We start from the raw sequence: 13,708 nt of genomic DNA on the forward strand, positions 1-13,708 counted from the left end.
ATAGTTTCAACAAGAATATCTTCAGGGGTGCATAGATTGAGGCCTACAGGCAAGCAGGCCAGTTGGGCAACATTAAGGACGAGAAATTCACAGTAAAGTGGTAGTAGCATTATGGCTAAGAGAACGAATAACATGGGGAGCCAGACAATTACGTCAGGCAATGCGTACATTTTAGGTAGTGCCAACGTGTGGAGAGTGCCAAGGATACCGTACATGCGAAGCAGCACGGGGATATAAATTCGCCCATTGTATGGAAAACTCGTCCCTATTTTAATCATTTGGAAAGCACAAGCACTAGCATGCCCGTTGCAGATGTCATTCTTCTTTTGGCATATCGCTAAATGGCTAATTTACCTTACACGTAAAGTGGTTTTATTGTAATCCAGCCCATTATTTTTATGTGAGGACAAAGTCTTATTGTTACCCGAGGTTTGAAAGTAATGCTCTGAAAATTAAGTCATTGAGGGAATACCGTATTCATGTTATGCGGATTTTGCTGATTTTAGTCAAAACTGAATTGATTGAACGCTAATGAACCTGTTCACTGCTTTGATACTACCAGTTTCAATTCTCCATCATCATATTTTTGGTTTTTCGTTCCATAGAACACTTTGAGAATGCATGAACATAAAGCGGAGCTACGGCTGATAACGGTCGCACTTAATGAAGCATCCACCGATTCACCCTCATTCAGGGCTTCGGTTAACTATTTTCATACAAGAATGGAGTCTTTGAGTAGTTGGATGCATAGTACCATAGACTATGTGCAAAATACGTACAATCCTTCATTTCAAGACTTCCAAAGAATAAAGGAAACGCTGTTTTCACAGCTGCTCCCTTCTCCTATACTACTCTCCAATGGGTTTGTCAGTAACCAGCCGTATACTCCGTTGCTTGTTAAAGACTTTACTAGGGATATCAATGATCTCTCAAATACAATTATGAAGATAGTTCTGGGCGACGAAAACTCCCAGTATACGACTGCGTTGACAGCTTTAAGTTCAAATGCCATTACTCCCTATTTTAATAAGAGAAAAACTTTTGAATATTATCAGAGAAAGTACGATTCATTTATGTCAGATTTTTTGGCAACTGCTAATGACATCAATATTTTAACTCCACAAAATCTTCAAAATGAAACGTTCAAGTTATTTGATATTAAGCACAAATATACAGAGGCTTCATTGGATTTAACTGAAGCTATTTCGTTGATGAAAGTCAATTTGGATAAATTTCTGGTAGAAACAATAGATATTGTACGCAAAAATAATGTTATTACAACTAAGAATACCAAGGATCTCATCGATATTACTCCTGAACTCACGGAAACGTTAAAAGATTGGTCCGACTGGATAGAAAGTAACCTACAGACTTTACAAGGCTTGTCGTCCAAGTTATCTGAAGCTAAGTATGCTATTCTCAAACTTAGTTTGGCAAGATCTAAGCCATCTCACTTGTTACAGGACTATGATTTGAGAAACATAAGAAATTTGAAGTTCAGCCTACCAAATTCAATCAGTGATAGAAATCTTTTGGCTGATAAAAAGGGAATATCAGGTTGGTTGTACATGAGAACTACCGTTGGTCATGATCCTAAAAGGGTTGTGTGGGTTAGAAGATGGTGCTTTTTACAAAACAGCATTTTTGGGCTTTTTTCTCTTTCACCTAGTAAGACTTACGTTGAAGAAACAGATAAATTTGGTATACTATGGATTACTGTAGAATATCTACCAAACGAATCTAGGAATTTCTGTTTTAGATTAAAAATTCAAAGTCCCAAATACGAAACAGAAGAAGAAGGTACACATGCGGATATTATTCTACAAGCGGAAAATATTGGCGACTTAAAAGCCTGGATAAACATGTTAAACTTCCATAAAAGATATGCGTTGTCGATAAAGGATGAAAACGATCCTCGCTATCAATTAGCTACTCGAAAAATCGAACCCCAGTTTTTCGAATTTGCTTCAAGTAGTTCAACATCAACAGATAAATTATTGACTTCATTTTCCGGTAAAACCCTGACGTTGGTAGAAGAGTTGAAACGAAAATACATATCAGAGGATGATATTTACTCTATTATTGATAACGAGGCTTATCACTTGAAAGTGATTTCTACGCCAGTGGCCACGCAATTGACTCATTTAGCTTTATTTTCAACTTTTTTATCTGTATCAAATTATTTTCCATGTGCTACTCAGGCAAATACATGGGGTACAGCTAATTGGAACGACCTTTCTTATCTATTCAACCCACTTGAAGGGAATGCAATACTTGAACCACCCAAGGTCTTGAGTGCTTCTAGGTTTTCTGTTAGTTATCCTGACTACTATCCATATAGTCTAAAAGTTGATGACATACAATTTAGGTCCATTTTTTTCTCAGTTAATCATCATTTTCTACAAATCCCAAAAGAGTTGGTTCTTTTGAGATATTCATCCGTGTGGTGCCCAAACAACAAACAAAAATTTTCATCAGTGGCATTCGTTACTCTCAACCATATATACGTCTACTTGAATATTTCAGGATTTTCGTATTTGAAGAGGATAGACTTGCTAGATATTGATTCAATCGAATATGATAGAAGTCCCAAAAATGCTTCTTCAAGGATGCTACACATGCAAAGAGGTGATGGGATCAAGTTTAACATGTCCGTATTTTTTACTGATCGAAGAGAAGTTGCTTCAAAGTTGCAATTTTTAATAGAAAATAAAGCGATGCATGTCCCGAAGGGTGAAAAGGAGGTTTTAGAAATATTCCATGGATTGGATGAAGAGATTGAAAAGGAAAAGAAATTTATCAAGGATAATCTGTCCCAAACAGAGCTTCACTCCAAAGATCATAATCAACTCTTGAAGTGTACGTATGATCGTCATTTCGAAAATACCAAAGAAACACCCCTGGAGCTTATGAGTCGAAAAGTACGTCTGGAAAAGGAGGCACGATTCTATTTTCAGGATAGTTTCAAAGTTGGAAGTAAGATACTATTCCACGTACTTTTTGGGGACAAATCCCAGGTTTTTCCTAATTCGTTATTTCTCTGTAAAAAGGGTAGTAACTTGAATACCAACTCGTACTGGGAACGTATCAGGTATGCAAAACAAGATGATAGTTGCCAATTTGAACTTGCCCGTAAGTTGCAATTTGGACTGAATCGCACTTCCAATTTTATTAAAGATCAATTCTGGTTAAAAGATGACAATGACAACTGCAAAATAATTCTCGAGCAGCGAGCAGTAAAGATAAAACAAAACTATTATTATGAAGTGGATGAAGGTCCCATTATTGTAAAATTTCCGTTATGTCATCCTTTACTTATCTGTGTAAAGTTCATCATTGCAGAACGCATTACATCTCAAGGGGAGTCCCTCAAAAAATGTGACTTGGCGATTTTGTATAAATTCAAATACATTGAATCTATTGGTAAGATGGATACTAAGGTGGAAAAATTGTGGCTTTTAGAAAATATACACCTTAATTGGATATTAAGATATTGCAAAGTTGAACATCTTGCTATCAGCAAAAAGGCCAGGGAATATCTAAAAAAATTCAATGATAGAGAAAAGATGAGCAATGTCATCAAACTGTGCGGGTTTCTTGGCGTTTTGCCAAAAGAAATAGTAGAAAATGATAAAAAAGCAGGCGATTTTATGCAACCTGTATACATCAATTATGATTATTTGTCGCTTTTGAAAATTTTTATTAAGCTGATTGTATTTTATCTGAGCAGCGTTGTAATCAGGACCGCGAAAATTCTATTAGCGCTACTTATGATAGTTTGGAAATGTTTTACAAAAGTTAACAGATCTCTATACTATGGCCTTCTGGTAGCTTCGTTAATTAATCTGTTCTTCGTTGGTAAATCCATCCGGTCTTATTTCTCAGTAAAGTCGGCAGAAGCTTTGTTCCAGAACTATGCTAATGCTGATCAATCAGGGCTTCAAATTATGCATCGATCTTTGACGCTGCCTGATTTGGACTTACTTACGAAGAATATGCTGGATAATGATCAAGTTAATCCAGTACTCAAAAGATTCGACGGAGAAAAGAACGCTTACCAGTACAAGGAAACTAGGCAAGAAATTGCAATTAAACGAAACCAAGTACTAATGGAACTAAAAATCCTCCAAAATACGGAGAACGAACTGGTGCAAGGAAGTTACAGGAAGTTTTTGATAACAGAAAGAGACAAATGTCTCACTACACAGAATGAAATATCTGATCTATGGGTGAACGACACTAAATTACAAGATTATTGCATGGAGTGCTTTTCTGAGTACGACAGACTATCTGCTATTCCTAACTGAATGCACATTAAAATAGGGATAACAGAGATTAGGTGATAAGGTTCAGTCTAAAATGAGGTTAGAGATTTCTTTACATACTCTCTGATACCATGATTATATAAATCAGTATGGTGCATTATCACTCTGATGTTAGCCCTAAGTACAGAAATTCTTTTTCTTCCTTTTTTCCGGGTTTCTTTTTTTTTTTTTTTCGCTTTTTTTTGTGAAATTCTGCGAAGTATATAAGAAGCCTTAAACAGTTAATAATTTTAGAAGGTAATGTACTGTTCATTTGAGTTCCAATGTTATAATAAATCAGCATCGTCCAAGCTTCAAAGCAGGCCGACTCATAAGTTTTGCATGACAAGTTAACAAAGGAATTTGGTAATAGTATGATTACTGTTCTAATTTCCTTGTATACTTGTGATGCGTAATATTTCCCGTCTGCCTCGAAATGGTTCTGTTTATTTGTTATATGATGATAACTTTCTCAGCTCACTCAGATCTTTTGAAATGATTGATAAAATTTCCTATAAAACATTCATCAATGTATCTGACCAAACAATAAACGGTACTATAGTGCCTGCAGTCGAGTCTTGATAATCTTATTTACATATTCTACGTAAAGTTTAAACACGATATGTGTATCCAGTTTTCGTCTTGATCTGGTTCGCTGTGAAATTTTACTATGACGTTGTTTTGGAAGTAGGTTTTTTGCCAGTACGACATTTCATAGTTGGTGTACTGTCCGTGAATCTGATCCAATTTACTCAACCATTTGAAGCTCCATAACTTTGTCTTTCGGTCGTCTACCTTGGAGGAATTATCGAGCCGTTCTTCCTCTATGGCTTCCTGAACTCTCTTGCCGTTGTATTCATAGATTCCATTGAATCCCTTACTTTCTAATATATTAATCAAATCGGACAATAGCTCTATCCCATAAATGATGTATTTTAGCGATTTGCTGTTCTCAGATATGGCTATTTTTCGCAGCTTGTTTAACCTCCCCAAGGATTGTAGTACCGTGTTTACATCGTCAATAAGAAAAAACTTTAAGAGAACTAATGCCTCGTGTACCATATAAAATCTTGAATTTTGAGCCTTTGTGTCCTCTTTCTTTTTTAACTGGTTTATCCTTTTCGTATCTATGACGTTATTCATCCATTCTTCGTCGTCTTGCAATTCATCATCTCCATTGCTTTCCGTTTCAATGTAATTGCCATCCTTATCAAATACGCCATGTTCCATTTCATTGTCTATATTAAATGGCTCTATATTCACGTCTTCCTCCTCCCCCTGAACTTCACCGTTTTCAATGGAAGAGTTTAATTCCGCCAGGTTTTCTTTCTTGAATTTCGCAACATCCAAAAGTTGGATTTTTGGCTTCTTAGGCTTTTCATGGTTTTCAATCTGACTGTAATTATCTGACAAAAACATGTCCTCATCTTCTTTTCCATTCTTTTCATTGGCTTTCACATCCATTTCCATCCCGCTGTTTTCTTCATCTGAAGAGTCCTCGGCACTAGAATCAGAACCATATTCTGCTATGTTTGGCCTGCTATCTTTACACCTCTTATGTATATTGTAAGGCTCATTTTCAAGCAGATTATTTTTTCTTTTCAATTTTAGAGTGTTCGAGTCCTGCGTGTATTCCATGGCCTATGATACAGAGCACAGTGTAACCGGGTTCTTTTATATGTGAGATCTCTATCTCTCTCCTGGATGCAGTGTGGCTATTCCTGTTCGTTCGGGAAAACTGATGCGCTTCTTTTAATATCTAACCAGAGACCTATTCATCAAATACCTAAAAATCGATCAACATAGAATCTCCAAAAGAAAAATGGGAAGTCTTGAGGAGTGGAGGGACGAGGAATATCATGCCTCTTATCCGCTCAAAAGATCATTATAAAAAGTTACTCTGGTGTCGTGAGCAAACGTTGATAATTTAGGTAAACAGTATCCTCGATTGTGAGAGATTGCTGCTGTGCATCCGAGGATCTTTTATACATTATTCACTTGTGTTTTTTTTTGGTAAATCAGTAGTCTTCAGCTTTATCTTTCTTCAGTTTATCGCAGGATATTCGGCGGCTAATTCTCGCCATACTTAACAGAATCGATCATTTGCACGAGAAGCAAGGTCATCAAAACAAGGATGAGTAGGACCACTAACTTAGAGATGTCCATCGAGAAGGAGGAAGGAAACAGGATTATTTGCATGCAAGACTTTCTTCGGCAATATTTCGTATCTGAAAGTGTTAGCATTCAGTTTGGGTTAAATAACAAGACTGTTCGAAGAATAAATGAGGAAGAGTTTAATAAAGCAGCAAATTGCATCATAACAGAGACAAGCAATTCTGAAGTAGTGTTGAAACGGACAGCTTCAAACTACATTCTAAACAGTTGCCGCAAGAAACCTACATTACTATCCCTTCCGTTTATTATAGACGATTCACACTGCATGTCAAAAGTGGTAGAGAATAATAACGATACCAGTCTTTTGTATAGTGATACATTATATGGTGACGATTCTTTGACCCAAAGAAATGAGCAAATAAAAGATGTACTAGAAGATGAGTTCAGTTTTACTTTACTGCAAAGTGAAGCAAATGAAATGATGCCAGTATCCTCATCCAGTACCCCTCAAATATTACAGTCAGATTATTCTGCGGCGCTGCATGAGGCCCAGGCATCAAACGGGAGCATATTCCAGTTTAGCAGCCCATAACGTCTGTTTCACAAACCTTTATTGAGTAAAATAAGGTTCTTTTTCACGCTTATCCCTACATCTATTTCATACGTATATTTTCGTTACACTTCTCTTCAAGAATACAACTTTTATTATTCTATTATTGTCATTATTAATATTATTAATGTTTATTATTATTATTACACACGAAAAAAAAAATCATTACTCACATTATTTTTTATAATAAGTTATTGTCGTCATCCTCATTGGTTTTTTCAACACTATTCTCTAAATTCAATAATCTCTTCTTCAACTCTAACACTTCGCCTTTCAGGTCATCTCTTTCGTGATTAGTAATGAAAAGTTCTGCTTTTAGGTCGTTTATCTTGATATTGAATTGGTTCTCCCTCATAGTGTTGCTGTTGTCAGCACTGCCAGGGGTCTGGTCAGCGCTTTTGAACCCATCAGAATTTTTACTGCCGACGTTGTTTTTGAAGTTCAATTCATCTAGCTCGTCAATCAGCTTTTTGCTCAAACTCTTATACTTTTCTAGTTCCCTTTGCGAAACTGTTAGTGCCTTACTTGCACTATCCATAGAACTTATGCTTTCCTTATAATCGCTTTGTATCTTTTTGATTTCATTCTCCTTCACCAACACATCCTGACTCAACGAGCTGTGTTCCATCTTCAAAGCATGGTATTCAGAAGACAGTTTTTCTTTTGAGATGGTTAGCTCCTGGCTCTTCTCCAACAAATCATCCAATCTATTTGTTAGTTTGTTAATTACCACACGATGGTGACGGCTTTGATCACCATAGGGTTCGTTTATACATTTTTCATCGTTTCCGTCCGACACGGACAACAATGAAGAAGAAGATGCATGAAGCGAAGAGCTGGTCTTGCCTTCTTTCCAATAGTTTATTAGTGAACCCAATTGTAATGAGTAATCCGTGACTTGTTTAATGATATCTTCGCTTTGTCGCATACTCTCATCTCTCAACCGTTCATTTTCTCTACTCAGGTTTTCGTGTTCTATTTGTAATTTTTCAAGCTTTTCTTTGTAATCAGGTTCTAGCTCGATCGACTTGATTCGTTCATTTTGAAATTGCACAATTGCGTTTAGACTTTCCATGTTTAAGAATTTGCTATTTACTAAGTCCTCTAGCTCATTGACTTTGTCTTCGAGAGAGTGATTATCTGCTTCTAGTATTTCACATTTCGACTGTAGTCTAACAGAGTCCAACTCATCCATTTCTTTGGCTGTTCCAGTGCTGCTCTGAGATTTCAACCGCCACAGCTCCGTTTCTAACTCTTTTATGTGAGCACCGGCCTCAAGTGCTTTTTCATGTGTAAGTTCTTTCAAGGACTGTAATTCAGACCTTAACTTTTCGAATAGTGCTCTGTCCACGACTTCAGAAGTAACGCTTCCATTTTCTGGAACATTTAATTTTTCCTTTTTTACATCAGATGAAGCGTTTACGATCCCGGCCAAATCCTTTTCCTCATTTATTGCAACATCATGCTCAGTAGAATCATGGCCTGTGGTATCGCTTTTCTTTATTGCAATATCTACAGGCTCAGATAATTTTTCGATCTCAGCAGTTTTTTGCGACAATTCTAGAGATTCATTATAATGCTTTATTTTGAACTGATCTTTTGATGGGGAGCTGGCCATTTGAGCTACACCAATTTCATCGTCGTCATCAGCAACAACAGCGCCGCTTTCTTCCTCAATATTGCCTGGCACTGATGCCCTTGAAGTTTTCCCGTTCATTTTTTGGTTAGAAGGGATCGTAGAGTCCGTTTTTTCATCAGCGTCAGTATGAAGTTCCGTTTCATCCACGTTGTCATTCTGGAACGTATTTATTTCGTTGCTTAATAACGTTTCTACAATTGGGGAGGAGTTACTCTTGATTTGCTTTAATGGAGTGAGGTTTTTTCCATAGTTTGAAGACGGAATACTATAGTTTTCATTTGGCGATTCAATAATTCCAGCAGTTTCAGTTCCTTTTTCGATAATAGGTGTACTAAATGGTTTGTTTGAAGTTGTTTTCATAATAGGCGTTTGGGAGCTTTCTGGAGGCACATACGGAGTCAAAATGTTTGGTTCAGCAATTAAATGAGATTCTGAGTGTACCGTATGATTTTGGCTCTCAGGCTCCACTGGAAGCTCTCCGTTATTAACATCTCTGTTACCATGATCAAAATCTGGGAAAGACTTCGCTGCGGACGATGGAGCAGAAGCTGGGAGTCCGGCTGAATTCGGCAAGTTCGTACTATTGTTTTGAAGAGAAACTGGCGTAACTGGCGTAACTGGCGTCGCCAAATCAAGACTACCATTTTTCTCAGCAGCGATTTCGTTCAAAGCATCCATTATCCCGGGACAAAGGTCTTTTATGCGTGCCAAATCTAGCGTATAAACAATCGTGCCTCTTTGTAAGTCAATATCGGAGGTATGTAAGTCGAATTCTTCGACTCTGGCGTAATCAAATTTGTCACCTCCCATAATTAAAATCTTATCATCTTTCAATAATGTTAGTGAATGGCCGGACCGACCTTGCGGGATTCCCGCTGTAAATACAGGTAACTTAAACCATTTATGCGATTTCAAGTTCAAGAAATACACGGAATTCAAGTAGGCGTCATGCTCGTCTTTTCCACCCACCACACACATTAAATCATTGTAAACTACAGAAGCGTGTTCTTGAACTGGAGGAGGCTTCTCACCAGTGGTCTCGATGATAAACCAATCATTAATCGCTGGATCATACATAAACACGTCATTGATTAAACCTTGTAATGTGTCACCACCAAATACCCATAGTTTTGAATCATATGATATCATTGTAAAATTCGTAATAGGTGGTGGCGTAAATGCCTTCGGTTTCAAAAATTCCCAATGTGAATCCGGTCTTCTAAAAGAGGATAGATCATAAACAGCCAAGTCGTTGAAATAGGTGTCATCAAATTGACCACCAAAAACGTATAGTTTCGTTTTCATTTGAGTTGTGGCGATGATTGAAATTTTATGACCATATCTGCCTAATGGACGTGGCCCCACGGGTGCAGGGACTGTCCACTTGTAAGAGTTGATATTCAAAAGGTATATATCATCATCCATTAAACCTTCCTTATTGACTTTGTGTGTGTCACCGCCGAATACAACAAAAGCATTCCCGCATAGAACGGCAGCATGACCCACTCTTGGTGGTGGCGTGGCTTCACTTATGTCTATCGTAGTGGTAGAAAATTTGGTGGCATTATCAAGGGCCGTTAATATCCATGTATCACCGTATACAGATTGATCATGAAGCCCTCCGATAACATAAATTTGGTTTTTGTCTGTAACGTATGCAGAGGCAACATGTCTATAACGTGGGAAAGGTGAGTTCTGTAACTTTATTCTATTCCACACGGTGTATCCTCTCTGCTTTGATGGTTGTTTATGGAGAGTGGTAGATGGTCCCGATACATTTCGTTGCTGAGGTGGCACTGCACTTGGCTGGATCCTTGATTCTGCTTGCTGCTTTTTGGCAAACGTAGGAGGTGAACTGGTCTTATTACCGTTAGGACGATAACCTTGTGAGAATTGACGTCCTTTCTGAGGCGTTTCTTGTTTTGTGAAGAACTTTTCATTTGGAGGAGTTGACAATGAAGCTTCCCTAGATTGGTCAGAGATGGAAGCATCAGAAGGTGTTTTTCCATGTTTCTTATGAGTAAACTTCTTGGCGAAGCTAAATCCGGCCATGTTTGAATTATTTCCAAGGTGCAAACTGTATAAAAAGAGCTCTCCCTTTTCCTTTAAAATGACTGTAAACTTGTTGATAACCGTAAATATTACCAAGTAAACAAACAAGTGCTTTGTAGAACGAGCCCTGTTGCTTTTTTATGCCTGTATTGTTTCAAACTTAAAGGAATGCTTGCTTTTAATATTATCAACAACCGCGTCGCCAAGTTCTCAAAAGACGTGCCGCGTGATTCAAAAGGTGATGAAGGGTTCAAATTGTAGAGTTCAGCATAATAGGCCAACTAAAAGGAAAAATTGATCTCATTTACCTAAATTGACGCTACATGGACCTCACCATAGCTACACTATCTTTTAGGATACTAATATGAATAAATTTGATGAGTTTATAGAGTCCAACGAGAAGGAATTGGATGTGGATACAAGCACCCGAAATAGCATGATTTCTTTGTCTCCTGTGATGAAGGCACGACCAAAGTTTCGTCCTTCTGGCTCCAATGGTTACAGATTTGAGCACCATCGTACGTCCAGTGCAGGGAGCGTGCATTCGCAAAAGCCAATGACGCCTACCAGATTAAGCGAACGAGATCATCCCCTACAAATGAAACCAGATGCTAGAAGGGTCGTAACTCGTCATTCCTCCATGTCTATTCCGAACGCAATGGGTAAGAGAAGATCGCTTATTCAACCAATGGTTTTTCCCACCACACCAGAATCTCAAAACAGTATATCCTTTGGAAATACAGTAAGCTTTTCTGGCGGATCCCATGGAATTCAATTAGAGTCTACTACAGTACTTTCCAGTGAAGAAGCAATTGGAGATGGTCTCCGACGGTCTAGAAACGGCAGTTCACAATCGGTGAATAGTATGGCAGCGACCGCCGTGCCCACAAATGGGGCCGATGTGAGTACCCTTTTACAAGCCCTTGCTACAAAAGAGTTGGAACTTCTGGAATGTAAACAAAAGGTTGAAGATTTGAAGAAACAAACTCAACACGAAGAAGAAAACTACTCTCGTCGTGCACGTGAACTCCAGGAGTTGAAAGAACAAGTAAGTAAGCATTTGGATCCGTCTCAGAATATGCCAGCGAAAAACTGTGCCTTTTCACCCGTGCTTAAGAATATACCTATGGAATCAAGGGCTGAAAATGCTGGTAATGCTAGTTTTGTGGGAACGCGAAAGGAAAGGGAACCTCTAAACTCCAACCAATCAAGATCTGTGTTCTCACAAGACATTCAAGAAACACGTCGGGGAAACACCTCATCGGATCCGTCTAAACAATCACTTTGGAGTAAGCCGCTGGCTCTATTCAACCAGTTTGACAAAATCATTCAGCATGAAATTGAAAGGACTCTGAATTGGGATGACTCCAGCCCTGGTGAACCAGAGCGGCGGCGAGCAACACCGACCAGTAATGACGATTCCTCAGTACGGCTGCTCAATGGTGAAAACTCAGGAAATAACGAAGTATCTCCTTCTCAAGGATCTGTTTCCAGATCTCTCTGGAATTTTGTTAGCGACGTCAAGGCCGGGCTGCTTGGTATAGAGGAAGAAAACGATAGCGATCTTACTAATGACAACAGAATTGATCCTGTAAACAAAAGTGGTGGAGAGCATAAACAGGACCGAAACGAACTCAAAGTAACCGATCACTCAAGGGCAGAGGATACTGGCGATAACTCTAGTTTGGATATGAAGGAATTCAAAACGACAATCAAATTTCAAAAAGCCAAAGCAGATGATGAGATTCTCATAACTGAAGGTGGACATCGAGCACGAGCCGGGGAAAGTAAAACCCGAAGTAACAAACTAAAATTTGTAGGAGAACACTGCACTCATGACCCTAACGACGGTGGTTTCTCCGTACATAATACTGTCGAAATGGCGAATTTTTAATTTTCTTCCAAAGAAACGTGCTATTCATTTCTGGTCACACTTTTTTACGTATTCTGTGAAGGCAGTATGTATTATAATACTGTTACTTAACTTTGGTTAAATAACCTTATATATATGACTGAAATGGTATAAAGTGGAGAAATAGTCATGAGCCACTACACGGTCCTGTCTTCGACATCACGAAACTCCAGATCTGTCCAGGTTCCTGTGCGCTCGAAACAGAAACCCACATGCTTCTGAAGGTCTTTTTCTGTGCTTTCATTTTTTTTCAGAATTACGGAACCACTGCTGATATTACCCATCAGTCCAACAAATTTTGAACTAATTAGCCTTTCTGTCAGACCTTCATCGGCACTGCTATTGCCGCAAAACTCAACTATGTCAGAAGCTAGACTTTTCATGGCAGCTTTTTCCTGTTCCAGCCCTGTATCTAAATTTTCTTCCTGTGTATTGCCTTCTTCTTGCAAATCAGTGTCTTCCATCTCCAAAAACTCTGCATTAATCAAAGAATCAACTTCACTGCCAATAGGAAACTCTAAGGTCCTTGGCTCAGGTATTTGATGGTCAATGACAGGAAAAGAAGTCATACTTAAATATTTGTGCGAAGAAAAGCCCAAATGCGGCCCTGTCCGAATCATATGCGGTTCTTTGTTCAAATTGAGATTTGCAAATTCATTTTGGATAGGAAGTGTGATGTGCCTGATGGAATCATGTTTGAAATCCTTGGACCAAGAAGTTCCGCTATTGTTTGGTTCTGGGGCTGCAGATTTCTGATTTTCTAGGATCCTGGGGGGTACATCCGCGTAAGAAGGCAACTGATTGGATACGCTTGAATATTGTAAAAATCTTTGCTCGATTATATTGTTCAGAATCGGGGATGATTCATTTCTACTTTGGATTTTGCCAAACGAAGATGTATTCTCCTCGCCGCCTGAGAAAGCGCCCTTTTCTGCCCTATTAACAATACTCTGCACCGCATTCGCTTGACATTGAGTAGCATTCATTGCTTTTATTGAATATTTCGTTGTTAGAGAGTCTGGACGGATAATAAGTGTTTAGTTTTCTACCCTGTTTGTTCCCTTATATATGTCGAC

The 13,708-nt window shown here is 38.4% G+C and overlaps 6 protein-coding genes across 6 annotated transcripts; 3 read left to right on the forward strand and 3 right to left on the reverse strand.

Annotated features, from left to right (window-relative positions):
• Positions 1–617: 617 nt before the first annotated feature.
• LAM1 (Lam1p) lies at positions 618–4,307 on the forward strand (the record flags this gene model as incomplete). Its single annotated transcript, XM_056228540.1, has 1 exon — positions 618–4,307. One exon carries the CDS (start codon positions 618–620, stop codon positions 4,305–4,307), a length of 3,690 nt encoding a protein of 1,229 aa, XP_056088251.1.
• A 597-nt stretch (positions 4,308–4,904) lies between these two features.
• On the reverse strand, positions 4,905–5,942 carry LIN1 (U5 snRNP complex subunit LIN1; the record flags this gene model as incomplete). The annotated part of the gene is made up of 1 exon (XM_056228541.1): positions 4,905–5,942. One exon carries the CDS (start codon positions 5,940–5,942, stop codon positions 4,905–4,907), a length of 1,038 nt encoding a protein of 345 aa, XP_056088252.1.
• Positions 5,943–6,462: 520 nt separating this feature from the next.
• On the forward strand, positions 6,463–7,011 carry REC104 (Rec104p; the record flags this gene model as incomplete). Its single annotated transcript, XM_056228542.1, has 1 exon — positions 6,463–7,011. One exon carries the CDS (start codon positions 6,463–6,465, stop codon positions 7,009–7,011), a length of 549 nt encoding a protein of 182 aa, XP_056088253.1.
• A 199-nt stretch (positions 7,012–7,210) lies between these two features.
• KEL1 (Kel1p) lies at positions 7,211–10,720 on the reverse strand (the record flags this gene model as incomplete). Its single annotated transcript, XM_056228543.1, has 1 exon — positions 7,211–10,720. The coding sequence occupies one exon, from the start codon at positions 10,718–10,720 to the stop codon at positions 7,211–7,213; it is 3,510 nt and encodes a 1,169-aa protein (XP_056088254.1).
• A 364-nt stretch (positions 10,721–11,084) lies between these two features.
• On the forward strand, positions 11,085–12,614 carry TDA11 (Tda11p; the record flags this gene model as incomplete). Its single annotated transcript, XM_056228544.1, has 1 exon — positions 11,085–12,614. The coding sequence occupies one exon, from the start codon at positions 11,085–11,087 to the stop codon at positions 12,612–12,614; it is 1,530 nt and encodes a 509-aa protein (XP_056088255.1).
• A 155-nt stretch (positions 12,615–12,769) lies between these two features.
• On the reverse strand, positions 12,770–13,618 carry PEX18 (Pex18p; the record flags this gene model as incomplete). The annotated part of the gene is made up of 1 exon (XM_056228545.1): positions 12,770–13,618. One exon carries the CDS (start codon positions 13,616–13,618, stop codon positions 12,770–12,772), a length of 849 nt encoding a protein of 282 aa, XP_056088256.1.
• Positions 13,619–13,708: the final 90 nt, after the last annotated feature.

Source organism: Saccharomyces kudriavzevii (genome assembly GCF_947243775.1).
Source record: "Saccharomyces kudriavzevii IFO 1802 strain IFO1802 genome assembly, chromosome: 8".
Lineage (NCBI taxonomy): Eukaryota > Fungi > Ascomycota > Saccharomycetes > Saccharomycetales > Saccharomycetaceae > Saccharomyces > Saccharomyces kudriavzevii.